At 53.4% G+C, this 26326-nt stretch overlaps 8 protein-coding genes across 8 annotated transcripts; 3 read left to right on the forward strand and 5 right to left on the reverse strand.

Annotated features, from left to right (window-relative positions):
* Positions 1-2184: 2184 nt before the first annotated feature.
* Positions 2185-4002, forward strand: CCOS01_05209 (alpha amylase; the record flags this gene model as incomplete). The annotated part of the gene is made up of 1 exon (XM_060453389.1): positions 2185-4002. The coding sequence occupies one exon, from the start codon at positions 2185-2187 to the stop codon at positions 4000-4002; it is 1818 nt and encodes a 605-aa protein (XP_060315161.1).
* A 305-nt stretch (positions 4003-4307) lies between these two features.
* Positions 4308-5165, reverse strand: CCOS01_05210 (uncharacterized protein; the record flags this gene model as incomplete). The annotated part of the gene is made up of 1 exon (XM_060453390.1): positions 4308-5165. The coding sequence occupies one exon, from the start codon at positions 5163-5165 to the stop codon at positions 4308-4310; it is 858 nt and encodes a 285-aa protein (XP_060315162.1).
* A 2467-nt stretch (positions 5166-7632) lies between these two features.
* Positions 7633-8730, reverse strand: CCOS01_05211 (uncharacterized protein; the record flags this gene model as incomplete). Its single annotated transcript, XM_060453391.1, has 3 exons — positions 7633-7706; positions 7814-8091; positions 8171-8730. 3 exons carry the CDS (start codon positions 8728-8730, stop codon positions 7633-7635), a joined length of 912 nt encoding a protein of 303 aa, XP_060315163.1.
* A 1565-nt stretch (positions 8731-10295) lies between these two features.
* On the reverse strand, positions 10296-13918 carry CCOS01_05212 (uncharacterized protein; the record flags this gene model as incomplete). The annotated part of the gene is made up of 3 exons (XM_060453392.1): positions 10296-11169; positions 11364-13662; positions 13873-13918. The coding sequence occupies 3 exons, from the start codon at positions 13916-13918 to the stop codon at positions 10296-10298; spliced, it is 3219 nt and encodes a 1072-aa protein (XP_060315164.1).
* A 1909-nt stretch (positions 13919-15827) lies between these two features.
* On the reverse strand, positions 15828-16302 carry CCOS01_05213 (cerato-platanin; the record flags this gene model as incomplete). Its single annotated transcript, XM_060453393.1, has 2 exons — positions 15828-16013; positions 16072-16302. The coding sequence occupies 2 exons, from the start codon at positions 16300-16302 to the stop codon at positions 15828-15830; spliced, it is 417 nt and encodes a 138-aa protein (XP_060315165.1).
* A 3169-nt stretch (positions 16303-19471) lies between these two features.
* CCOS01_05214 (homoserine kinase) lies at positions 19472-20691 on the forward strand (the record flags this gene model as incomplete). Its single annotated transcript, XM_060453394.1, has 3 exons — positions 19472-19901; positions 19973-20271; positions 20341-20691. 3 exons carry the CDS (start codon positions 19472-19474, stop codon positions 20689-20691), a joined length of 1080 nt encoding a protein of 359 aa, XP_060315166.1.
* Positions 20692-20865: 174 nt separating this feature from the next.
* On the reverse strand, positions 20866-22159 carry CCOS01_05215 (PfkB family carbohydrate kinase; the record flags this gene model as incomplete). The annotated part of the gene is made up of 3 exons (XM_060453395.1): positions 20866-21635; positions 21695-21889; positions 22012-22159. 3 exons carry the CDS (start codon positions 22157-22159, stop codon positions 20866-20868), a joined length of 1113 nt encoding a protein of 370 aa, XP_060315167.1.
* Positions 22160-24659: 2500 nt separating this feature from the next.
* CCOS01_05216 (uncharacterized protein) lies at positions 24660-25091 on the forward strand (the record flags this gene model as incomplete). Its single annotated transcript, XM_060453396.1, has 1 exon — positions 24660-25091. One exon carries the CDS (start codon positions 24660-24662, stop codon positions 25089-25091), a length of 432 nt encoding a protein of 143 aa, XP_060315168.1.
* Positions 25092-26326: the final 1235 nt, after the last annotated feature.

A 26326-nucleotide genomic window follows, 5' to 3' on the forward strand; every position in this document is an offset into this window, starting at 1 on the left:
TCGGGGAGGGGAGGGGAGGGGAGGGGGTCCTGGACAAGATTGGTTTGGCGTGATTACGTTGATTTTCGTGTGTGGTCATTATGGTGAGGTAGGGAAGGATTTTGCAGCATGTTGAAAGTATGTCAGTCTCGGTTGACATGGGGTGGTTTGTTGCTGTGCCAAGCATCTGATTTTGGTGATGAGCCATTCCCTCCCCGGTCCTCAGTAGGGTGGAGGTTAGTCGGTGACTCTGTGGTGGTTAGGGGGAGGGGAAGATGTGTCGAATCACGTTGTTTTTCCCAACTCCATGGGCAATTTGTGGAGAAGCGGAGGATCAGTCTGTCAGTCTACCGGCGGTACGGAGAAGGTATGAGAAATGATTGTGGGGATGACATGGAGCGACAGGATTGGTCTCTTGAATCTCGTTTTGGAGGGTTTCTCAGCTGGACCATCAAGAATTTGGAGACGAGCATGGAGATGAAATCTCAAGCTATGGATTGATGGAGAACCAAAGGCTTCACTAAGCCTTCTACAGGTCTGGTGATGGCGTTCTCGACTCGTGCCAAGGTGTAGCTGGAACCCATTCTGATCATTCTGAAGATGGCGGCACGAGGCGTCAACAGGAGACTCCGCCGGTGAAAGTTGTTGTGTACGGAGAGTCCGTATAGATAGATCAAGGGAAATAAGGAAAAAGTAGGGATGGGAAGGATGGGTTGACGCTATTCGCACCACGGCATCCATCTCACGAGGTCGAAACTAGATTGAGCGCCTCACCATCCCCGAGCCGAGCTCCATGCGCATGTGCGGCGTAGCCACCGTCAGCCAGGCCCGGGGCGTGGTCTTTCCCCAGATTCGGGATGAGACCAACCCAGCCATCCATGATCCAGCCCAGTTCTCCAGACTTTTGTTGGACGGCCCTGAAGCTCATCACCACTTTTTTCTTCCAGAGGCTTGACCGATGCGAGGTCTGATTGGTGGGAAGGCATGACGTTTGTGGCTCCCGCGGGAGACAGGGGGGTCGGAGGGAGGTGCGGAGTCTAGCGGAGCATCTCCGGGTCCGGATGGTCTCCACTATTTGAGGAACGACAGGGAAGGCGGAGTCTCCGCCCGTTGAAGATTTCTCTTTCTTCATCTTTTTTTGCATCTTGTGTCACGGTACATCTGAAATGCATCATCATCCGATAAATGACAGCCACCATGTGCGGCGGATGCGGAGTCTAAGCACTTTCTTTCCATGTTCCAAGCCGCCGGAGCGCTAATCAAAAGGCTAATGATGAGCAGAAAAATCATATGAAAATTGAGCAAAAAAACAATCCCGCATATCTCCGCTTCTTCAACAACTTTACGGAGTACTGCGCACTTACGGATGCTTCGTATCCACCTTGGCACATCGAACGGGCGGAAGCAATGCGGAGTGAGGGGAAACCTGTCTCCTGCGACCATACGTTGCATACCTCACCGTACCTTGCTGCGTATGGATACTTGATGCGAACCTGTGAGAGTGTGCGAGAGAGAGAGAGAGACGCAGCTACGAAGACTCAGCAATTAGATAACCAAGAAAAGGCGGGGAACAAGCTCATTCTCCCATCGGCATCTCCACAGACAAACGCACTCTCTTTTGAATTCTCACCCCGTCACACCTCACGCGATGCATCCTTTTCTCCCCACGGCCCTTCTACGGACTGATTCCGCCGGCACGACATTCATCCCCCCCCCCCTCCCCCGTCCTCGATAGAAGCAGAAACCCTCGCCCGAAATGAACCACTCAACCCACACACGGCCACGATAACCACGACTCTACTCCCGAGTCCATTTCCCTTCGCACGAATACCCGCTACGCATACTCCCCCCACGCCCATCGCTCTTCTCTCCGCTGCAGGTCATGTCGCCACGCCATTTTTCTGCCCCGGCTACTGATCGCCGCCGTCCCAAGTCCGATGCAGCCCATTCGCCGCGTGGTCAAAATGCGAATCGTTCCCGGCGCGTCCTGACCTCTGCCCATTGACCTCGGATCTCTCCCACATTCGATCCTCACTCAACTTGACATCATCCTCCTCCTCTGCTACTCATCCCTCCTCCTTCTTCCGCCGTCTGTCTGTCCCTCTCTGCAACTCGTCTACTTCCACCTACCTGATTGACGACAACCCGCCCTCATTACAGCGTGGCTTGATACGGTGATACCTATCCAACAGCCCCTCCTTCACCATGGGATCCCTCGTCTGGGACGATGAGAACCGTTGGGTAGGCAAGCAGCCCTGGTGGAAAGACGCAACCTTTTACCAAGTCTACCCCGCCAGCTTCAAGGACTCGGACGGCGACGGCTGGGGCGATCTCCCCGGCCTCATAGCCGAGGTCGACTACCTCCACGAGCTCGGTGTCGACGTCGTCTGGGTCTCCCCCATCTTCGAGAGCCCCCAAGCCGACATGGGCTACGACGTATCCGACTACCAAAAGATCTACGCACCCTACGGCACCGTCGACGACGTCGATACCCTGCTGGACGAGTGCCACAAGCGCGGCATGAAGGTCATTCTCGACCTCGTCGTCAACCACACCTCTGTCGAGCACGCCTGGTTCAAGCAATCACGCTCCTCCAGGGAAAACCCCAAACGCGACTGGTACATCTGGAAGCCCGCGCGATACGACGCCAACGGCGTGCGGCACCCGCCGACAAACTGGCGCGGGTACTTCGCAGGCCCGACGTGGACCTGGGACGAGCACTCCCAGGAGTACTACCTCCATCTGTACGCCCCCGACCAGCCCGACCTGAACTGGGACAACGAGGCCTGCCGCGAGGCCATCTACGAGGACACGATGCGCTTCTGGCTCGAGCGCGGCGTCGACGGCTTCCGCATCGATACCGTGAACAAGTACTCCAAGCGCACAGACTACGTCGACGCCCCCGTCACCGACCCGACGTCGCCGCACCAGCCCGCGCCCGAGATGTGGTGTAATGGACCCCGCATCCACGAGTACATCCGTGAGATGAACCGCAAGGCCCTGGCGCCGTACAATGCCGTCTCCGTCGGCGAGCTATCCCTGACGCCGCACCCGTCACAGGTGATTCCTTACGTCTCAGCTGCGGCGAAGGAGCTGGACATGGTATTTGAGTTCTCCGTGATTCGGCTGGGTAACGGGAACGGGTTCGGCGCAAAGTATATTTACCAGCCGTTTCCGCTGTCGACGTTGAAAAAGTACACGGAGACGTGGCAGTCCTTCATCGAGGGGACGGATGCCTGGGCGACGGCGTTTTGCGAAAACCACGATAATGGGCGCGCGGTGTCGAGGTTTGGTGATGATTCGACGCCCGAGCTGTGGCTTGCTTCAGCCAAGACGATTGCGCTGTGGCAGGCGACCATGTCTGGGACGCTATTTCTGTACCAGGGCCAGGAGATCGGCATGACGAATATGCCGGCCAGTTGGGGGATAGAAGAGTACAAGGATATCGAGAGCAGTAACTTCTACTCGGAGGCGTTGGAGTCTGGGGATGCGGAGCGGATCGAGAAGACGATGCATGGCTTGCGCATCTTGGCGAGGGATCACTCGCGGATACCGTTCCAGTGGGATGATAGCCCCAACGCTGGTTTCGCGAGGGAGGGCGCGAAGCCGTGGATGAGAGTGCATGACGAGTACAAGTCTATCAATGCCGCGAAACAGCGCGGCGACCCGGACTCCATCCTGTGGTTTTATAAGAGGGTGCTGAAGCTGAGGAAGCAACACCGCGATGTGTTCGTCTTTGGATCACATCGGTTGATTGACCCGGAGAACGAGAGGACGTGGGTTATACTCAAGGAGAGTCCTGCGCCGGTGAGTGGAAAGGATGGCGGGGTGAAGAGGAAGGCGCTCGTGGTGATGAACTTTTCGAAAGAGGATGGGGAGAGTGCTGGGGATGTTGCGGCGTTGCTTGGGTGTGAGGCGCCTGAGGTGCGGTTGTTGGTTGGCACGAGGGAGGGTGGGGAGTTGGTGAAGGGGGTTGCGCCGGTGTTGAAGGGGTGGGAGGCGAGGATCTATACCAATTTTTGAGAGTTTATATGTTGAATACCATGATGCTTGGCAGAAGTTGGGTTCAGAAGCGAGGAGGGGCTCTAATGATATCGATGTTCATGCCAATCTAGACTAGTTCCTAGATCTTATGTAGCCAACTTTCTATTGCCTAAAACCTTTTCTCGTTTCAATAAATTCCGACCAAGGTCTGGGAAGTAACAAAGACACTCTTGGCATTTTATAGTAACACTATACCCTTAGTTGGAACCAATAATCGAACGACATCCAGCGCTTACATACAAACAGGAAGCAAAGTAGTTAAAGTAGAACAGCAAACACTGAGCTTACTCCGAAGCGTCCTCTTCATCTGGAGCTTGGAAAACAATGACCCCATGTCCCGCGTCTCCATCATCGAGCGTAACAGACTGGATGTCAGTACTCATTTCTTGAAATTCTCCTGCAGCCGGCAAGCTCGCTTCGCCGTCAACCGACTCCGGGTCTTTAATGCCGCTCTTCTTACGTTTCATAAACTCGCCGTAATGGAGTTGCTTCCTCTTCCCCCATCCCTTCGGCTCAATCTTCAATAACTGATAGCCGAATATGATATCCTGCATCGCCTCGAACCCATGCTGTTCTCTCTCGCCCTTTGAACCACTCACTTGCGCCCCAACACTAACCTCGGGCGACACTTCCACCCCGACCTGAGCATGTGCCGCCCTGTCTGAGCTACTGCTCTGCTTCACAGCAAACCCCTTGGCGATCTTGAGCCCCGTGATCATGTACACCGGCTTCGCCTTAATCCTCTCCATATTCATAAACGGTTTCACTGCGGGACTATTACACCGCTCGTGGATCTCCTCGTGCGAGGGGTGGCGCAGGAGGTACGTCGTCTCCAACACGTCCATGGTGTATTCGCCGTGCCTGACGTTACTGCGGCTGGCGCCGACCTTGAGTTGGATCTTCTCGAGGAAGACGCCCCACATGCTGACGTCGAAGCGGCGGGCTGTCTCTTGCGACATGCGCCAGTTGCGCTCGCACGCCGTGTCGGTGGCATACGCGCTGCCACTGCTGGGGTCTGCGTAGCTGCAGACTACGTGCGGTTTGAAGGGGTCGACGATGATGTTGCCGATGGCGATGGGGCCGCCTGGGCGGAAGGTCCATTGGGGGGCTAGGAGGTATGTTGGGTTCTGTACGAAGTCCATGTTGGAGTCAGCCAGATGGAGTATCTAGTGAAGTAACGTCGAGTCTGTTGGTTGGCTGCTTGCCTAGCTTGCTGATTTTTAGTATTTAAGCACATCGTCTTAAGCACTCTGGCACCCTCCTCCCCCACGCTCTATGACGATAGAATGTCGTGCTTCATTGGAAAATGAATGAGGACTTGCTTCTTCCACTACAGTCATACTGCAATCAGTGCGGCTGAGGCCCGACGGCATTCCATGCATTACGCTGGAATCAAGGGCATCACAACCCAACGAGATCCGGGCACAAAATCACTACCGCCGCATACGCGACATTCAAATACTGAAACCTAATGATGCGTAAATTACGGAGCTAATACCACGAGGCTTGGTCAGATATGCTGGCTTGACCTGCATCAGGTGAAGATATCCGTCGGTAATGAACTAGGGATCTGCTTGGTGCATAACCCTATCTCCGGCATTGCGCCTATTAACCTTCCGCATTTAGAGCAACGCGAATAACTAACAAAATATGGAGTTACCAAAGTAGAGAAAGAAATCAAGATATTATGAGCTAATTGGGAAAGGGAGATACCAAGAATAGGGGTTTGCTATGCATCATCCCAAATCAAATGCCGAGGTGTAAGACAAGCTGTCTTACTCCCTTGAAAGGCAGCATGCCTCGCTTACTTGACATGAACGCCTTTGATACTTTTATTTCCCGTAGCTTCGACTTGAGATTGCTGATCGATGTGGTTGTTCGCAAGATAATAACACTGAAGTGGTGCTGCAAACTCCTCGGTGGAAGTTGATAAAACACAACAAACATCGAGGGAAAATATTTTCCATGAGCAAACCTCCGTTGCGTACCTTTAGCATCTACAAGGAGGGCATCGAATAATTTCCCTCATCCAGCGCCTAATTGCGACGAAAATACTGGGAGGATAAGAAAATGCTTTCTCCTAGGTCATTCGAAGACTGGACTCGGGGAGCATGGACCTCTTTCGAAAGTCTTTTGCCCTGGCCGTATACACCTTTCATCCAGTGGCCATGTCAAATTCTTTGCTATCCTTAATTTGAATTCAGAAACGATAAAGGTGATAATGGTTTGAGCCTTAATATCCACAGATTCGGGGTGCTAACGAATTTTACCATCAGTCAATGTTCCTAACTCCATGTCAGAATCCATTGGACGCACAAGTAGTACTTGAACAGAAGACTCTGCCGCCACGATGCAACGAATATCTCAGCTCACTCTTCGCAACATTGGGCTACCAATATATCCGATGAGATTCGAGTATAATATTTAATAACCGATTCTCTACAACACTCAATCAACTCTCCAGAACGTTCTTGAAGCTTCGAAATGATCCTTTTTAATTATCACATTGGGTGCCGTCGTAGAATGAACGATTACACAACGTAGCATATTGCACTGATGAAGCTAAAGCTTTGACACAAGTTTCGTATTACGAATTCAATCTATTAACCCATTCATGAGATGTTCGTAATTTGAATTGACTCTGACGGCCTTATGAAATTCGGAAATCGATAACTTGATGTGATAGGAAGTCTTCAAAACTACTCCCGTTGGAGCACCGATCCTCAGTCCTTCATTCTCGTATTATCATAGAATCTCTCTGGAGGAGTTTAAGAATCTCATGAATATAAAATTTCTGTTCCTCATGAAGAGTCTCTAAGCTGTCATCTTCAGCCGATTCACTAGACGTAGTCAATTCTGAATCCGAAGCTTCTGATCCGCTGCCTTCTTGGACATCTTGTTGATCTGGCTTGCGTACTGAAACTTCTTGAGTCTCAACCTCAATAAACCCCTTGGACACTAGTTTTGAGATTTAGCTTGGCAGCGAAGATTCTGAGCAGCACTAACCACTCTCCAAGATTTTCTCCAAAGCCTCCAGCAAGCCCTCGAGGTGACGGCATGTTACTTTACTCGCATTATTTCTATCTCTCAAGCGATGATCAAGTGACGATTTACTGCTGCTTCTTGTGTTGAAGCTAGCCGCCCAGATGTTAAAGTCGGCCTGACGGTCTTCCATCCACGCTGGAGCGGAAGCAGATCCTGAACTGACGATGAGCCGGTCGAAAGCAGCTTTGCAGTCTGATATGCGCTGGGGGATGGCAGGGGCTTCCATGCTAGGATGTAACTGGTTGGTGTTGGCTCACAAGGCATGTGGATTGCGATGTAGAGTTGGAAGTTCCCCAACGTCGCCGTTGTGCGAATTAGAGATGTTTTAGTACTTTCAATCTGACTGTTGTTGAACAAGAACCTAGGGAGGCAGCTTTGTTCGCCTTTCACAGACTTGGACATTGGTCGCGAGGGTGTTTGGCAGGAGAGAAACGGGAATGGAACCTTCTTCGAGAACAATGAGCACAAAGGAACCTGGCTTCGATCCAGTTGCCTTCCTCTTCCAAGCCAAGTTTTGTCAGCTAGGAGCCCACCTCTTTTACCACACTCAGGCGTGGGATGCTGCTAGCTTCTACCCTTTCTTCTCCTTTCATACTCGAACCATGTTGTGTTTTGCTGCATCAGCGGTAAATCAAAGGCTGATTTACTTGTCAGTTTAAACTTTGTATCGGATCGCATTTCATGGACTCTTGACGAGGAAGAAAACATGTATAGGGATTGAATGCCTCAAAACTTGCTAAATTACAAAGATCTCGCCCATCTCCAGGTGCAATCATCTTTTTGTTTGCAGCTCCTTCCTTGCGCAGGGTGTCCTTCATTTCAATAAGAGCAGCCCCAGGATTCATGAAAGTCGACCCTTTGGAATAGATCTCATGGTTCCATGTGGGATCCATAATGCCCTTGCGTATCTTGATGACTTGCACCGCCCAGACGAAGTCAGAAACATGCCCGCTTGACAATGACAGATTGTTCTCTGACGAACTGTCTATGTTGAAACCAACATCGGCCACACCAGAGAACCCACTGATCAAAGTTAGTCTTCATGTTGATAAGTACAGTCATCTCCTTCAAAACAATGGGGTTTGCTAGTTGGTTGTCTTACGCTCCGAGGCCGGCTTGGACTCCAATGTTACGTGTCTCCAATCGGGCGACTTTCGCACCACGAGCGACAATCATTCCAGTGATCATGAAGCAAGACCATGATCCCATTCTTTTGCTTCTTTGGATGTATCTCGACACCTCGTTAGTAGCAATGCTGTCCTCTATGTATGAGTGTGTTGGTCGCATCATGTAGCTATCGAGAGCCTCGAAGTCGGCATGGTTGATGACAGTTTTCTGGAACGCTATGCCAGCGCTGGTAGTCGCAGTCATGCCAGCAGCCGCCATAATAGGTGCACTGATCTGACCGGAGTGGTTTATTGACGGTCCCGACATTTTCTTGTAGATTGGGTTTTCGTGCCTCCTATGAAGGATGGGCATATCCACCGGGATCTCCATTGGGCCCCGAGTGTTGATGACGTCGTCAAAGTGCGACAGATCAGGTACGATGTGACCACAGCAGTACAGCCCCTTGAGCTGTCCGGTACACCCGGCCACGTCGTCGGTCAATCCGATGGGCGGCGGATAGTGCGTGTTCCGCAGTACGAACCAGCATTTTTCCATTGTTGTGAAGAGTAAGATTGTGAAAGAAGTATGATTTTGAGAGAATATGAAAGTGAGCGTTGAATGCGTTCCTGTCTTGATTTGTATCTCAATTTAGCTGTGTAGTGAAAGGGGATGGAAAGGCAGAGTTCCCCCTTATATAAGAGGAAATATTCTCAAATGTCCTCTAAAGACCAATTGGCCATGAACCTTAATAGTATTTGTGATATAATCTCGGCGCTTAGGAAGAAAGCGCTTAGTTTGGCCAACTTTTCCCCAGGCATCAGTGGATATCACCATGCATCGCACTTCAGTTTTATCGTAATCCCGGTCCAACTTGCTGTTGCCGCCGAAATCAGTCCAGGAGGCTCTTCTGGGTCTAACCGCGTGGTCCACTTCTAAGCGCCCGTATCGTCTTCAAGTTCCAACACAGGCAGATCATCTAAATTAAGTTTTCTGTTGGTTACTCCGAAACACACATCTTGACCAGGAAGGAATAAATGCTATCCTTGGCGTTGGTAGTGAAAGACAGGCTGGCGGTTATCCGTGCATAGGCTCCACTGAGAGAAATCATCGATCAATTCGTTCTTCACGAAATCAGCTCCAGATGAGCGCACCAAGCAATATGAAATCCACAATAGCTCTTATCAAGTCCCTAGTTTCATGCTCTTGCAGTATTCAAGCAAAGCTTATAGATATGATATTTGAAAGTTCATAACTACGTTGCGTATGAGTTAGGGTGGTTTCATGACTCATCAGAGTTCTTCAATACCCCGAAATGTTGTGAAGCATTTATGAGAGTAATTGTGCCAAGCCCCTTCAAAGGCCCGTGTAAGGCTGTTTGCGCCACTTAAGCAGCTCACCAAGACAGAGAGCCCTCAATGGAACAAGAGAAACTAGCAGAGGTAACAATATGGACAAAACAAGCTCAAGAAAATTACCAGTGTCATCTTGCCGAGTCGGGCTGAGTGCTTGCGATGGATTGCATATATCAACACGGAGCCGATGAGATGGCCATCGGTGTGAACGGCACGACTGAAGGCCATCGAAACAGGACTAGCGGCGCAAGCAGGATTGTGCTTTTAAGCCAGGACTGTAATACAACGGTTCGTTGCTTGGGGTGTCCTGGCTGTCTTTACGTACCCAGACAAGGAGATAACAACAATAGTGGCGGTGGTAGAAAAGGACGAAACTTACGTTTCGGCTGATATCCCATGTTCTTTCACAAGCTTGGATAATCACGTTGTTTCTTTCCGGGGCTTTACCGATTAACTATGTCGTGTATGGACCCGGCACCTAGAACTACGATGGTTTGTCGTTCATCCGTCACGGAACAAACACAAAATGCCACGACGATCACTGGAGACGATGCAGAGAAGCCTAATTTTGAACATACGAAACGTTGATAGAGCATTTTGGGAATCATCCAGGAAGTCTAACCCTGGCAATCTATGAACCTATCTACAGACTTTGTAGGAAATGGGGGTGTCTCATCCACTCATCACTCATTAACAGCCCCTAAGGGGGCAACACAATAGTTCCTGCTTCAATACCCTCCTCCAATGCTTGCTCGTGCCATCACACATTTAGTGAAGGGCCTGGGCAAGCTTCTGGCACAGCTGGCGGGTCTCGGGCTCCAACTGCTCCTCAGGGGGGCTGAGGACAGCCTGCAGAACGGGCAGGATCTTGGGGGTGAGGCTGGCGACAGTGGGGTTCTGAGCATCGTACAGGTTGTAGAGGGCCTGGTAGATGGGGGCGTTCTCCTCGTAGTCTTCCTGGAGGGGAAGGGCATCGACGAGGGCGGGCAGGACACGCGCGACGAACTCGGGGTTGGGGTTGCGGATGATCATGCGGGAGATGCAGCCGGAGACATTGTCGACCATGCGAGACTCCTTGATCTGAAGGAGGGGCTCGAGCTTCTCCAGGACGGTGGGGTACTGGGAGATGGTCTTCTCGGTGGCCTGGGAGTTGAAGATGAGCTGGCCCATGGCGTAGGCGGCGTTGGACTTGGCAAGGGAGTCGGGGTCGGTCAGGCGGTGGGTCAGGACGGGCAGGAGAGAGTCGGTGAACTCGGTGACGGCCTGGCCCATGTACTTGACAGCCTCGGCAATGACGCCAACGGCAGTGGAACGCTCGAGAGACTCCTGGGAGCTGGCGAACTTGAGGATGGGCTGCTGGTAAACTCTCCACATCTCGGCGAAGTCACTGCCGAGGACAGTGGCGAGGCCGAGAATGACGTCGAGGGCGGTGTCAATGACGAGCCAGTCGAACTCAGAAGAGCCCTCGGCAGCCTCTTCCTCCTCCTCCTCACCGAGATCCATCTGGCAGGGATGAGAGCGAGTGATGAGGCAACCGAGGATAGTCAAGCTGCTCTTGAGCAGCTCGTTATGTGTAAGGATGGCGGGACCGCATGACTTGAGGGTGGCGGCGATGTTGCGGTTGATCTCAGTGATGACAGAACTATTGGGACGTCAGCAAAATGCCCGATTAATGCTAGCCATGAAAATGATGAAGATGCCCAATGAATCAGACGTGATCAATCGTGTTCTCAGCAACCGCACTTTGTGCGTCTGAGTGAGCTGGGTATAACGAGAGTTACTCATCCTTTAGGGCAGGGGAACGGGGAAGTAAGGTAGAGATGATGGGGTGCATACCGTTCGCTGTCCTCCTCCCAGACACTGAGAGTGGCCTCAACAACAGACTGGCCGAGGTCGTTGATGACCTGGCCGGGGTTCTGCTTGGGGGGGTAGCCAGCCTCCCACTTGGCGCCGGTCGACTCCTCGTAGAGTTGCCAGACGCGGGCGTAGGCGCGCCAGAGGGTAGAGATAGCAGCCTTGCGAGCTCCCTCGTAAGGGTGCTGAGCCAGGGGAGAAACCTTGCCCATGGCATCGGCAAGGTACTTCTCGATGGCAGCGCCGTCGCAGGAGTGGGTGATGACATCGCCAAGAACCTCGAGCGCGATCTCTTGCTCAAGAGCGACGGCGGTGACACCGGCAAAGTCCTCAAGATCCTCCCAGTCGGCATCCTCGTCCATGTCCTCCTCATCGTCATCAGCAGCAGCCTTCAGATTGAGCTTCTTGCCGTTGGAGATCAGCAGACCCTCGGGGATATCCTCCTCGGTAAGGCCAGGGATAGAGAGAGACTCCTCCTCGAGCTCAAGGCAGTCAAAGAGACCCTTGAAGACACCGGGAAGGAAGTGGGAGAAATCGTTGCCGTAGACCTTGGACAAAGAAGCCCAAAGGATGAAGCTAGTCTCCTTGAGGCGAGCGTTGTCGAGGCTGAGAGCCTCCTCACTGGCCTTCATGAGGTCCATGACGTAGGGCTGGAACTCCTGGGCGCCGACAGCGTCGGCAATGCGGCCCATGGAGTCGCAGACAGCCGAGCGGAGGTTCAGAGCCTCCTCGCCGTCCTTGATGGCAACGTACTGGCCAAGCGCACCCATGACCTCAGCGAAGTAGGGCTTGAACTCCTCGCGACCAAGAGCGGCAGCAATGGCGCCAATGGCGCCGGCAGCACCACCCTTGACGGAGAAATCCTCGTGGTGGAGAAGCTTACCCATGGGGACAATGAGCTTAGGGCCAAACTCCTTGATGAGGTCGTCCTCAAGACCCTCACCAATAAGAGAGTCAAGCGCACCGCAGACAGCACGGATAACTCTGACACTCTGGCTGTCGGTAGAGCCAACGACGGCCTCGAGGTTGGTGAGCAGGGCACCGATGAGCTCGCGGTGCTTGGGGGCGAGCTCATCCGCCATCTCGTCGGCGAGGTGGATGAGACCGACGAGAGCAGCGTGGCGGACGGAGACGTCCTGGTCGTTCAGCAGAGTGAGAACGATGGGCAGGAGAGGCTGAATCTGGGTAGCGACGAAGTCGGGGGCACCCTCGGAAGCGGTGCCGAGAGAGAGCATGGCGGACTTGCGGTGACCAGGGTTGGGGTTCTGGGCGAACTGGGGGAACTGCTCGAGCAGAGGCACAATGACCTGGCGAGGGGGCAGGTCGTTGGCCAGCTGATCGATGAGAGCCAGGGCAGTTCTGGCCGGGGAGTTTTCGTCGTCATCATCGTCAGTCTCGATCTCGGTGACAATCTGCATGCTCTTGACCATGAGAAGGGCACCCATATCTTTCATGCCCTGGATCTTCATGCGGCGGTAGCGAGCGCACTGGCTGAGGAAAGCCAGAGATTGCGAGCGAGCCTCCTCTTCGACCTCGTTGTTGATAGCGAGCTCGAGCATGAAGTGGATGAGGTCCTTCAGATGGGGACCCAAGAAAGAGGAGTCGAAAGCCAGGAAAGACTGGAAGACCTCGAAGACATCACGGTAGTAGTCGTCGTTGCCCTCGGAGATGGCGTTCTTGAGGATCTCAACCATGGGCTGGACGAGCTGCTGGACGAGCTGAACGCTCTGGGTATCCTCCTCGGGGTCGATGATCATCAGAAGAGCGCCGATAGATCTGACAGAGTTCAGGCGGACATCGGCGCTCGCAGGATCGACGATGGTCTTCTGGACCAGGCCCAGAAGCTGCTGGGCCTGCTCAGTGAAGTGGGTGGGGTCGTTGTCGAGCAGAGCGAAGAGGATGTAGGAGCCGACCTCGCGGTGGGCAACGTTGTCGGCAATGTTGAGAGACAACAGGCCGCGGACGAAGTCCTGGCCGTCGCCATCCTCAAGATCGAGACCAATAGCTCCAGCGAGAAGACGCGACTTGGAGTGGCGGGAGGGAGCAGACTGATCGCTCAGAATGCTGTCCAGGATGTGCTTCTTGGCGGCCTCGCGCTGAGAGGCGTCAATCTTGGTCCAGTGTCTGGGGGTCAGGCGCAAAGCCTGGACGGAAGCCAGCTGTCGGATGGCGGCGTCATCGTGGGAGACGGTAATCTCGATGAGAAGCAGAAGAGACTCGGGCTTGGAGTAGTAGTTCTTCTGAAGCTCGGCCGTGACGGCCTTGACCTTCTCAGTGTCGGCTGTAGAGAGCAAAGAACAAATTAGCAAGACCGATTTCGCGGAAAATCAGGTGTGATGAACCGGATGAAAAAGCAAAATTTATAGGCGAAAAAAGCACGAGGAAAATAAGCGAGGGCGACGAAATGAGGCAGACGGGCTCGACCAGGTTTGCGGCCGGGGTGGCACAGGGCGATGGGGAATTCGAAGGGGAGTTGAGTAAGGTAACTTACGAATCTGGCTCGCTTGGAGCAGCTGGACCAAGTTTCCTTTATCCATCTTGAGGTTCTGTTGGAGTCTCGTCGTCCTCACAACTATTCGCAAAAGAAGGAAAAGACGAGGAGGGGAAGAAGAAGGAAAAAAGAGAGAAGGAGGTGAGAAGGGGAGAGGAAAGGGAAGTAAAGGCCCGGCGCAACTGAATTTTTATCCAAGCACAGAAGGACCAGGACGGGGTGTGTTGGCCAGTTGTTTTGTTGATGCCCGAACCACCTATGACACGCCGCAACGACGAAAAATAAAAATAAAAATAATGAGAAAATAATAAAACCACCAGCCAAATGACAGCTTTGGAGGCAACCGCGGACTTGCACCACACAAAATTTTAGGGGACCAGTGTGAAAATTTCGAGGTGAGCCCCGCCACCACTGATAAGATAAGGAGGGGTAGAAGGCGTCGAAGCCTGAAGGAACCTGGAAAGAAAAAAAAAATTGATGCAAGGCGGGGTCAAGTCCAGGTACCCCTCCTCTACTTTTGATACGCGCCTGCAGAAAATGCGTAACGACAGCATGCTTCTTGGTACGTGCCCGTTCTGCCCCTCCATTCACGTGCTCTTGACTCTCGAATCTTCACTTGCATTGTTCACCTCTATCATCCATGTCAGGAGCCATAATTCTGCGCTATGTCTTCAGACTGCCTAGCCAATCTATCCTAGGTAATACAACGAGCTTACTAAACCATATGAGGCAATAAGACAGGCGCGGCTCGTCCACATTACCTTCCACGCTTGGTCATTGCTCACCTTCTTGCTAGTCTTGGTGTGCAACTGCAGTCAGTCAACATTGCAACTACCTTTGTAATTGGGTGTAAATTTTGCTCCCTGAGAGATATTCTTCTGGTTTTTGGAAACCCAAACATTGTGTGAATGACTCCTGGTGTCTTGCTATTGTTGAGTCTATGGGCATATGGGAGTAGTCCATCTTCATGCCTTCTACAGCTACCAGCATGGCTTCCGCCATGTACAGCTTTACTTACCTGGTACTCAATTCGATGAGCAGAGGCCTCCATTTGAGGTTGGTGTTGCAAGAAGAATTTTCAACAAGATGCCGCATAAATTGTGGGCTCGGTCTCGTTTGGAGCCATGCCATGCCGAGCTTCTTCACCGACACTTTCAAGTCACCGGACTATTAGCTCCACTTTACCCGACACGGATCCGGCTTTGGTTTCTCCATACTTCGGTCGGTTCCGGATGAGCATCGGGCGGGTGCCGTGGCTGGTTCTGTGCAGTGAAGCCGCGCTCTAATTTGATACGACATAAGATCATCTGCCCTCGGTTTGAATTCGGTTTCTTTCCTCATCAGCTGCAATAGTCAATCTGGGTCTACAAAATGCGTTCCAAGACAAAGTTGATGAGGCCGAGCTTCTCATCCCTCTCAATATTCTCAAGTATATTCCCGGCTCATGGCTTATTTATCATCTGAGGTAGTTAGTTGTGGGCTAAACATTCCGTATCGCGTCGATCAGATCAATGGATGTGGAATGCATCAAAGTTCCACTTCAAGCCGCAGTTTGAACTATGATGGTTGTTGCTAGCCATGCTCAATGGTCAGGCGATATCCAATGCGAGCTTGAAGAGCCTAGGTAGGAACAGTTCGGTAGCTAAATGGTCAAAGTCAAAACAAGCAAAAACTTCAAGATTCACTATAAGCCAATCATGAATACCAAGTAAGCTTGTATCACCCAAGGGACGAAAATTTCATGTAATGCAAATAGGCAGAGGCAGGTAGCCCCGTCTCATTATGATTGATTATGCTTCTATGTAAGGAATGTATCGTGATATGCATATGCCAAAGGATTGAATAGCGCCGGTTCCATGCAATGTCGGATGTCCTCCCAATCGAACACCCTCCAATTATTTGATGCTAATTAATATGCCGTTCTTGTCGTTAAGTCGCTTGAGTGTCGTCGCAATTTACAAACCACAGGCGTCAAGGCCGACCTGGGTAGCCTGGGCATCAATGCGGCCAAGCTGAGCAGCCTGGCCGTTGGTGAGGTCGTTCATGGCGCCAAGAGCCAAGTTGAACCCGGAGCCAGCGTGGTCGATGGCGAGAACGTTGATGCTCTTGCCGTTGTAGGTGAGCTGCCAGCAGGTGCCACACTATCGTGTGTGTTAACAAGTGTTGGCGAAGGTATGAGGAAAGAAGAGTGAAACTTACGTTGGGGGAGTTCCAGCCGGCGATGGCGTCAGCGCCACCGATGTAGGGGAACTTTGCGACCTGGCCCTGGTTCTGCCATCCGTACTTTGTGATGAGGCCGTTGGCGCCGTCGGAGCAGGAGACGGCGGTCAGGGAGCGGGAACCGTCGTCGTAGCCGGTGTCGTAGGAGACGGAGACGGCGGCCGCGGCGGCGATGGAGGAGAGGATGGTGACGAGGTTGGAGAACTGCATCTTGAATGTGGTGTTTGGGGTGGTGAAGGTGTGGTTGAGGTGGTGTTGTAGATGGAGCTAGGGAAGCTTGTTTTTAGAGTTGTATGATTGTAGTAGTTGGAGATGCTGGTGTAGAAGCTGATGAGGTTGAGAGAGAAGTTAATCGAAGGAGGCGAGTCTTCGGTCTCTTCTTATACAGCCTCGATCTCAGCTCGTCCCTAACAATGATCAGCCTCTTCACTACTTTAGGCTCTATCACCAGACCCGAACCGAAGCGGATCATGGTCTCCAACGACAAAGACAGCAAGAAGGCGGGAAAAAGTCATCCATGACGTTGCGGTCTCTCCGGCAATAGCGTCATGTCGTGACATGGCCGGCAACAGGACCCTTGGCCGGCTTGGCGAGGACTCCATACTACATGTCACATCGTATGGGATGACTGCCGGAGAGGGGACAAGCCTTCCCCAGGGTTCCTTCAATTCGTATTGAGCGGCGCAGTTTACGGGAAGCAAGGGAAAAGAGAGAGTTGATCCGTAGTCTGTAGAAAAAGCACCACCTGCACTGCCGATCACAGATCTGGTTTATTAACGTGGGGAAAGGGCCACTAGAAGGAGGCGAGGATTATTCTCGTATTCACTAGCCCCGATTTCCCAGCGCCGTTAGGGGGCTCACGCTCATGGCATGGGGCGGGAACAAACACGCGATGCCTCGAATTGGCTGCTGCTGCGACGGACCGGCGACGGTGTGTAGTTGACCGTCGCATGCGACAGGGCTGTCATCCTGGGCTGTTTTTAGCAATTAAACACCGCTAAGGTTATTTGGGTTTAGCATTCCCTGGTTCCGCATCTTTGCCCCGGTTTGCCAGCCTCTCTTTCCTTCCAGCCGCTTGAGAAGGGAGAAGTAAACTGATTCCGAATGAGACTATCACAACTCAACGTATGCTCTTTGGAACAATATATTTTGCTTGTTTTTTTTTTTACATCCTTCTGAACTTATTTGGGCCGTCGCAGAGGAGCCTCCTCGATTCAATATGCAGGACTTGGCTCATTTGTGCGTCGGGCGACTTTCCCGCCAACAGGTGTTGATCTCTTGTTTTTCCCCACACAATGCCGGCGGGACGTAACGTCAGGTGGCTCTTTTTTCCTCGTGTTGCTTCTGGTCGCCAGAAACGGTTTCTTCGCCAACGCATGCGTCCGCTGCCCGCTGCGACCTTACTGTTTCCTCGTCGTACAGGAAGAGGAAAAAAAGACTTGACATGAAAAACCCCGAATCCGAGTGGTCGGGGCTTGCATCCTCGGAGGATTGGGGCTGGCGTTCTGCGATGCAAACGTCGAGCGTCATGGGCTTACGGCTGTGGCGGGCGCCATCCCACGTTCAGATGAGCCCCAAAAGTCAGACCTACGTACCGCAACCACGGGCACAGCATGAAGAGGAGAGACCTCGACGCCAGTGAGCGCCGGCGCCGAGTCTAACAAATCGTAGCTCGCTCATGATGGCGAAGCAGTAGGGCAGTGGGCAACTTGGTAGCCCGTAGCCCTCATTCGCCTTCCGTCTATTGGCATAAGGAGCGCTTCATGCTGACCATCCGCGGCGTCGAGCAACGTTACAAGCGCGCAAGCGCGGATCAGCACGCGCAGTCTCACTCGTCTGGGACAAATGGGCCGATCGCTGTGTTCGTCGCTGCGTCGCCGTCCGCGGGGTGTCCGATGTATCCGAGCTTCGCCGCCCTTTTTTTGTGATGCTCTTCTAAGTGATCGTCTTTGAGCTGAGAATAGATGCTGGTCATGGCCACAACGCTTGTGGCATCTGCATAGCAAGTGAATCTCCATCCGTAGCTCCGCAACTCCAGAATGGAGCTTTCCGATGCGATTGGCAAGCATTTGCGATGGACGGTGGAGTATGCGGTTGGCTCGGCAGAACACGAGCTCTTGTCCTGATCCCCGCTTGCTTTTGGGAGTTCCTGATAGATCTTCGACGAGGGAGGCGGTGAATGGTCGTCACTGTGAGACCCCTCCTGGCAGCGAGCCCTTCGGAATTACATTCCGTGCTTAAGGCGGCTCTTCGTGAAGAGAGCCACGATCATTTCGAGTATTGGGAGAAAGATGCCCAGTCAGGCTACTGACTCGGCTGTCTGCAGTCTCGGGGACTACCCGAAGGCGAGTTGCTCGCAGGAAGACGGCGATACGAGATGGAGTTTGGAGATGGGCTGATGTAAGGTCGGGAAGAGAATAGATTAATACGGATGACATCCCAACTTGTCAAGGGGAATGCTATTCAAGTCGCTGCGATAGATCACGAGGAGCTCCTCAAGAGATCGACACTTCTGTGGTCCGCCTGAAGTATTGCTATCATCAGACGAGCATCTTGACCGAGTGTGGAACTCTTGGCAGTTTGTTGACGAGGCTGGTTATGTTGGTAAGTCGACAAGTCAAAAGGCAACAGATGCCGCCAGCTTCTGAAATCAGTCGAAAGCTGAGAGCAGTGAGCAGTATGTCACACAGCCTGACCCCGGGATGAGGCATGAGATGTAGTTGCAAGATGCAGCTGTCATTGGCAAGAGGCTCCGAGCAGAGAAAGTCAAAGGAAATTGGATGAGAAGGAAGAGGCTACGCGATAAGATAAGATAGAGCTGCAGGTGTGGTCACCTCATTTCAGTGAGGTGAGGTGCGCTGAGTGGAGGATGTTCAGCCTTGGAGCAGGGCGATAAGACACTGACACTGCGCTGAGAGCTGACCGTGCATTGAGCAGCATCCAGTACTCTCATTGGCCAATGGCCGCCCGGAGGGACACCCCGCACTCGAAGGGGACGTACCTGTGTACACTGTAGGGCTTCACCCCACCAGGAAGCAGCGCCGGGCCGCTGAGACGCTCCGGTCATCGGGCGACGTCCAATTTTTTTGAGTCACGAACGACACCAGTTTAAGCAATACTGAGCTAGACTCACTCTCATTTTCACTTTTCTGCGTGAGATTTCATACTCGTCTCACGTAAAAGCCACCAGAAGGTATCACAGATCCATTCCATAACCTCCATTGAGACAACCGTCGATCGACGTGAAGCTTTCACCCCGCCTCACCGAATTGATCTGAACCCCTCACCTCATCCTATCTCCTCAGCCCACACACACACTCACACACTCACCCCCTTCCCTCATCCAACCAACTTACACCGCCCGCCAGCCTCGCCTACCATGACCAAAGAAACATTCGTGATCAAGACGCCCTCGTCCTCGGCCAACATCGGCCCCGGCTTCGACGTCATCGGCCTCGCCCTCTCCGTCTACCTCGAGCTGCACGTCACCGTCGACCGCTCAAAGACCTCCTCCTCGGAGCCCCTCAACTGCCGCCTCACCTACGAGGGCCAGGGTGAGGGCTCCTCTGATATCAGCCTCGACCCGTCCGTCAACCTCATCACCCGCGTCGCCCTCTACGTCCTGCGGTGCCACGGCCAGCGCATGTTCCCTGTCGAGACCCATGTCCACATCAAGAACCCCATCCCGCTCGGCCGCGGCCTCGGTAGCTCCGGCTCCGCTGTCGTTGCCGGCGTCATGCTCGGAAAGGAGGTCGGACACCTGGATCACCTCAGCTTGGACAGACTATTCGACTTCTGTTTGATGATTGGTGAGTAACCCCTTTCTTCAGTATTAATACCCTCGACATCCCCAGTGCAGTGGTACTCACAAAAAAACCAGAGAGACACCCCGACAACGTCGGCGCCTCGCTATACGGCGGCTTCGTCGGCACCTATCTCCGCCCCCTGAAGCCCGAAGACGTTCAGCGCATCGAGATCCCCCTCAGCGAAGTCCTACCCGCCCCGGCAGGCGGCGTCGACACGGGCGAGACCCCGCCGGAGCCGCCCCACGGCATCGGCCACCACATCAAGTTCCCCTGGGCCAAGGAGATCAAGGCCATCGCCATCATCCCCGACTTCCAGGTCCCCACCCACCTCGCCCGTGAGGTGCTGCCGCCTCACTACACCCGTCCCGATGTTGTAAGTGCCTCTTGACCCCCAAAAGGGGCATCGTTGCGTTTTTCCTACCTCGACTAACCCAAAACGCAGACCTTCAACATGCAGAGAATAGCTCTTCTCCCTGTAGCCCTGGGCACTTCCCCCCCAGACCCGGAACTCATCCACCTGGCAATGCAAGACAAGATCCACCAGCCCTACCGCCAGACCCTTATCCCGGGCCTGAGCCAGATCGTCGAGGGCATGTCCCCCAGCACGCAGCCGGGCTTCCTCGGCGTCTGCCTCTCCGGCGCGGGTCCCACCATCCTCGCGCTCGCCACGAGCAACTTTGAGGAGATTGCCAACAAGATCATCAAGATTCTCAGGGAGAACAACGCCGATAAGAATGTCGGCTGCGAGTGGAAGATTCTGGAGCCCGCTGAGGGAACGCAGGTTATCCGGTGAGAGGCGAGATTGAGCTGGCGAAAGGAAAAAGGGTTGAAAACTTAGAACACGGATTTGGGCGAGTGGCCACGTTATCAAGCATTTAGAGGTCGGGAAATTTGGAATCTCGTTATGATACCCAGATGACCACCGGGAAGTCCGACCCGTTCTATGGCCATCCTGAGGCTTCTTGATCTACTTGCTTTGCAGTACTCCATCGGTTGGCCACGTCGCGACCTTGTCCAGATATGTCCTCAACCTATCCTCAAACGCCTCCCCATTCCAGCACTCTCTGCCGTCGATGACCTCTCTCCGAGGCGGACCAATCTGCTCGATAACGAAGCCGGCCGCCACAGACCCATACGCGGACGCAAGCACCGCGTCATCCGTTCTCGCGAAAGCAACTGCAAATGCTCCGAGGAACGCATTCCCGGCGCCTGTGGGGTCTTGGACTTTCGAAGAGCCATGGTCGTAGAAAGGGGGCAGCCATATCGGGTTGCCGCCCCGGGGAATCGTGAGACAGCCCTGTTCGCCGCACCTGATGACCGTGACCCGCGGTCTGTTCCGCACTTCCTTGAGCAATGCAGAATGCCCCGATGCCTTGATATCACTTGAGAGGTTGATGGCATGGTATTCGATAAGTGCCCTATTGTAGGGTATCCCAGGGCCCTCGTGTATGCCCTTCATACGTAGGAGTTCGTGGTCGTTTGGAGAACAGATATCTGAAAGGTGGAGGGCTCTCATGTGCTCGGCCTCGCGGTCGTGAATGTTGATAGGTGAGGGTTCCCATGCGATTAGGGAACTTGGGTTCTCCATTTCACCGCGGAGGTTTGTGAGGGTTTCCATATGACGTTCGAGATCTTCTGGTGTCGCTAGGGTGTGAACCACCGAGGATCGAAGAAGCGGTTCAGGAAGCCGGGCTAGATTCGGGTGTAATGGTGGCACAGTATATCGAAACGTCTTTTCTGCGAGTCGATGTTAGTCCGGGTACGTGATTCATGCAGGAAAGATATCAGCAACTCACTTCCAAAGGCATCATTCTCATATTCCAAAAGACCTCTCGTTGACAGCCTATCCGGCGTCTCGTCATAATGAACGGTGACACCCCATCCCGCAATCTGCTGTCTCACAGCAGTCGGGAAGTCAGATCCAGCCGTAATGACACAACACACATTCGCAGACTCATTTTGCGGAATGGCAAGGCGTGCGCCGAGAGTACCTAACCAATATTAGAAGCTGAGCTTCACCCTCTGAAATATTCCCAAGAAAGCGACACCGAGGAAGAAGAAGAAGCCAACAATAGGTGAGGCTCAAAGTCCGGCTGCCACAGCTTCCACTCACCATAAAACCCAGAACCGCCGGGAACGTCGCGAAGAACTCTCCCGTCCGGAAAGCGGAGCTCATCAATCACAACCATGCCGAGCGAAATAAAAGCCGGAGCCGGCGACCCCATCTCCGGCTCCGGACCGCCCGGCGATTCGGACATCATGATTGGCTGTTCACGTTTGGCAGGTCCCGGGGTGCTTAGACTCATTACGCCCCGGAATGAGATGGCAGAAGTTTGAGGTCTTGTTGAGAGAGACACACCACACCCGGCCCCCGTTTGAGACCTTTTCGCCCGCAGCCAAACACGTGGGCGGGGTGAGGCGAAATGATTGGATCCTCGTAATTCCGAGCTGCGCTCCCTGCGAAGGGCTGGAGAATATGGATAGGTACGCAAGGTATGGGGGGGAGGCCCATGCCAAAAAGGTTGTTACGACGATGTCCATCCATCTCCCGGGCCCGGCCCGTCTCTTTGCTCATCCGCGGATCTCGAATAGATGATATCTGCCACACCAGCTTGTTGCTCTATGTTTCAAACGCCATTATCACAGCTCGTGGACCAATAACGCCACAGCGGCTTTAACGACGTATCGTTGGCCGCGGCCACTGTGTGTCCAGAGACAATCTCTTATCTTAGACAAGCTCCCGCGTCCGGTATCCTCGCCGCGACCGCCCCGAAACGTATAATTCTCCCTGGCGATCCGCGTGTCTGAGATCATGAAATGTGACTGGGCACTGAGGCGAAGACGGCACCTCGGATTCGTGGATTAGGGGCAGCATGGGAATGAGCGGTGAATGTGAAATCGCCCGCATCTCATTCGCCTCACTGAGTGTTCCAATGTAAGAGGCTCAGAGAGGTAGGCATAGGTAGGGTACTCCCGAGTGCCTGGATGCCAATCACGCGTTCCTGATCACCAATCTCGAATAAGCCAGGCCCGGCGGCATGTTTCTTTTTGAATGATCCTTATTTGTGCGTGTTGGTATCTAAATCGTCGGCGCGCATACATACCTACCCTTTCAGACAGCATTGCATTTGCATTTGCATGGAACATATGCGTACTTACACATGAAGTAGGCATTCGAGAAGGCAAAACAGTAGAACGAGGCCATCGATATCGCGCCACATGTAGGCGCCAATCGTAATTACTACATGAGAGATTCGCGGCGTGGCCGGACGCAGATGAGGCGTGTATCAGTCAAGCCACCCCGTCTGGAGCTCATTCGCAAGAATGAGCTCCCAATGAGCTCCCCATGGGATTCCCGATAATGGATTTCCACAGTGTAGTTCTTCTTTCAAGGTACAATCTTGTCAAAGAAGCCGAGCCGAAGCATTCTGTCAGTCTCCCCAGCACAACTAACCTGGTCCAAGAATCAAACTTCATACACGGGAGCGGCAGACGTCGTCGCACGGCCGTCGCCCCGTCCGAGACGCCATGGGCTACTAAAAATACCGGCGCTGGGGAATAACAAGAGTCGAACCAGAATTTCCAGACACACGCCAGAAGGAACAGACTCCAGGGCCTTCCCTTGATCGAGGAACCGGGCCAGTGGTTCCTCTCAGAGCTTTTCCCCTCGCACAGACTCGGCCCTGATTCGTGTGTCTTTTTTGGTGGTTCCAGCCATTAAAGAATTGTCCGAACGACCCCCACGGCGACGGGTTGGTCTGATGTTCGGCGATAGATACCTCGCTCTCCGACCTCTTCTTCTCGGTTTTAATCCGTCCGCTTGCATGGGCGCGAGTATCAGAACGTTCGGGATTCTAGGCCTCCTTCTTCGGCGCTTCTCCTTGCCGTCGTCATCAAGGATCCGTTTTCGAAGGCTTCTTCATGAATCAGGTTCTTGTCGTCTCGATGGAGTCTTGTTCATGACTTCATGGTCCATGGGGGGTGAATATCGCCGAGTTGCTCGGAGGTCTAGTTCGGACAGCGAACAACAGATTGAGACGCCGTCTGAAGTGTAGCTTGCCACACCTTGCATAAGCTTCAAGGATTGGCAGTGAACTACATAGTATACGCGGATGAGAGAGGAACAATTTTGAAGGTGCCGTTCGCACCGAGTAGGGGTGCACAAGACCGATTCAAGATGCGCTGTTTGCTTACCCGCCCAACCTGGCAATTTGAACCGTCAAACATCCTCAAGTCGGAGAACGATTGCCGTACAACTGTCGTGGGTCGCCGTCTGTGACGGTGGACATTTCGAGAAGGACATGGGATTCTGGCAAGGTTTCCCAACGATCTGGCCATGCGCCGATCGTCCTTCTTCTGTGGCCAATCATACCGACGCCAATTCAGTGAGTAATTCGACCTGCGGCAGCGGCACAAACACCCCCGGGACGGTGGATCTAAACCCCAAGCGGTGAGCCCAAGAAGCTATGGAGCTCCCCTGAGCTTCCAGGTCCCGGCTTGCCTACCAACCACCAGCGTATCGTGCCAGTGTGTAGCTTTGCCCTGTGTATCTGTCCGTCATCTCGTTTATACCTTGATGCACTGTCCTAGGTGCAATTTCCACCATGTTGGCAGGCAAATAGATTGGCCTTGGCTCAGTGCGATCTTCGGAGGGTTAATTCACGAGCCCAGAGTCAAGCCTCAACGGTTCGCCCTGTCCGCCATCTGGCCCTGAGCGACTGGCCAGTGATGTCGAGCGAGAGAACCCCATCCAGGCCAGGCATGCCCAGCCGACAAGGGCGATCATGGGGTTGCAGGTCCCCCGGCGGCAGGGGGGGGAATACGCTAACCAGCCCCAGCATGTCTTGGTTGGCAGGCGTGGCAGGGCAGGGCGGTACCTATGTTACGACGATTCTTTGGGACAATCCCAGGGGCGACCACGGCGAAAGGAGAACTTGCGATCCAAAGAGGCCAGAGTCCAGAGTCCAGGACGGAAGCTCGACGAGAGTGTCTAAGAACGGACGACGAAAACAGGAACGGGAAGCGCTACGATGGCCAAGCCAGCCGTTGCTGAAGAGAGAGAATAATAGCGAGGATGGATGGAGACGACGGAAAAAGGACGCCAATGCGCGTCTCGGTCAACAAATCTTCAAGTGGCAGACCAGCCGTGCCTTAGCCCTGAGCGAGTCTGACGGTTCGTCCAGCGGGCCCTGACACGCCAGAGTAAGGTGTAGTAACAGCGAGCGTCAGTGGTGCGTCTGTGGTTCATAGTGCGCGGGTGTGAGAGCGAAGGAAGTGTGAGGTGGCTGCTGAGTGTTGTACTCCGTTCAGATGGCCGTGTTGGTGACGGTTGCTTGGGCTGTTGACCGAGAGGATTGACGAAGAGAGAAGTATCCTTGTACCTTTACTAAGGCATCTTAAGTAAGCACTGGTACGTAGTGTGGTGTGAGTGGGGGCAAAGGGACGGGAAGCCGGCGTGCATGTACCGGGGGACCCGCAGCTGGCCCAAGCTCCTCAACGTCTCGAAGCTTTTGGTTTCCCTTCCAAGTTCCCTGTCCTTCTTTTTGCCTGTCCCCCGTTTCTGTCTTCTGTTCCTGCTCGCCTCGAGTTCCCTTCCCCCAAGCACCAAGCAGGGACCTGGAGACTGTCAAGGCGAAAGTCAACCCGCGCTGTCAGTGCCAGTCAATATTGTCGTAGCCAAGCTCCTTCTGATTCATAAGTAGAAATTGTAGTCGACAAAGAGTCAATAACGCTTCACGCTTCCCCAGTGCACAGCCTAAGAGCCAGCCATGCCATACGGAGTACCATGCCATGCCAACTCAGCTCAACAAGCATTTTGATGGATACCTGACGTTTCGATGGGTACGGAGGGCGCCGCGCGATCTGCAATTCCGCATAGTCATATTCTCAAGTTAATGCCGTCCCTGAAAATCATCACAAACATCGACACCGAGTCGTGGAGCCAGCCACGTAACAGTGCCTAAACTCCGGTGACATTGGTCAGCGATACTTGCTGTGTATTCACTGGCGCGCCCAGGCGACTCTGTCATGCGACGGATCTGTGGAGTCCCAGTTTGGTATCTGGGGTTTTCTGTTTACTCCTGCTCTGCTACTGTGACAATCTGTCCAGGGACCAGCCAGGCTTGAAAGGGTTGTGGATGTCTCTATTTCTGTTGAGGAGGGCGTGTCTAACAACACCCAGCCCGTTCCTTATCGGTATCACCGGGAATCCCCCAAGAGCCCATGGGGACGTTGGAACGTGTCTGTCTGACATCAAGCTATCGCCGTTGCCTCTGAGTCTGCTTCGTCTGCTTGACCAACGTCGTCCCCTGCATCTTCAGTGTCAATCTCTTAGAGGGAACCGCTCGTCATCCCCCCCTCCATCAACTTCCTCGCCTTCACACCACCACGACTCGCTCGTCTCTTCGATCATCGAACTTGGCATCACG

The sequence above is a fragment of the Colletotrichum costaricense genome (genome assembly GCF_030867565.1).
Source record: "Colletotrichum costaricense strain IMI 309622 chromosome Unknown Scaffold_5.1, whole genome shotgun sequence".
Classification (NCBI taxonomy): domain Eukaryota; kingdom Fungi; phylum Ascomycota; class Sordariomycetes; order Glomerellales; family Glomerellaceae; genus Colletotrichum; species Colletotrichum costaricense.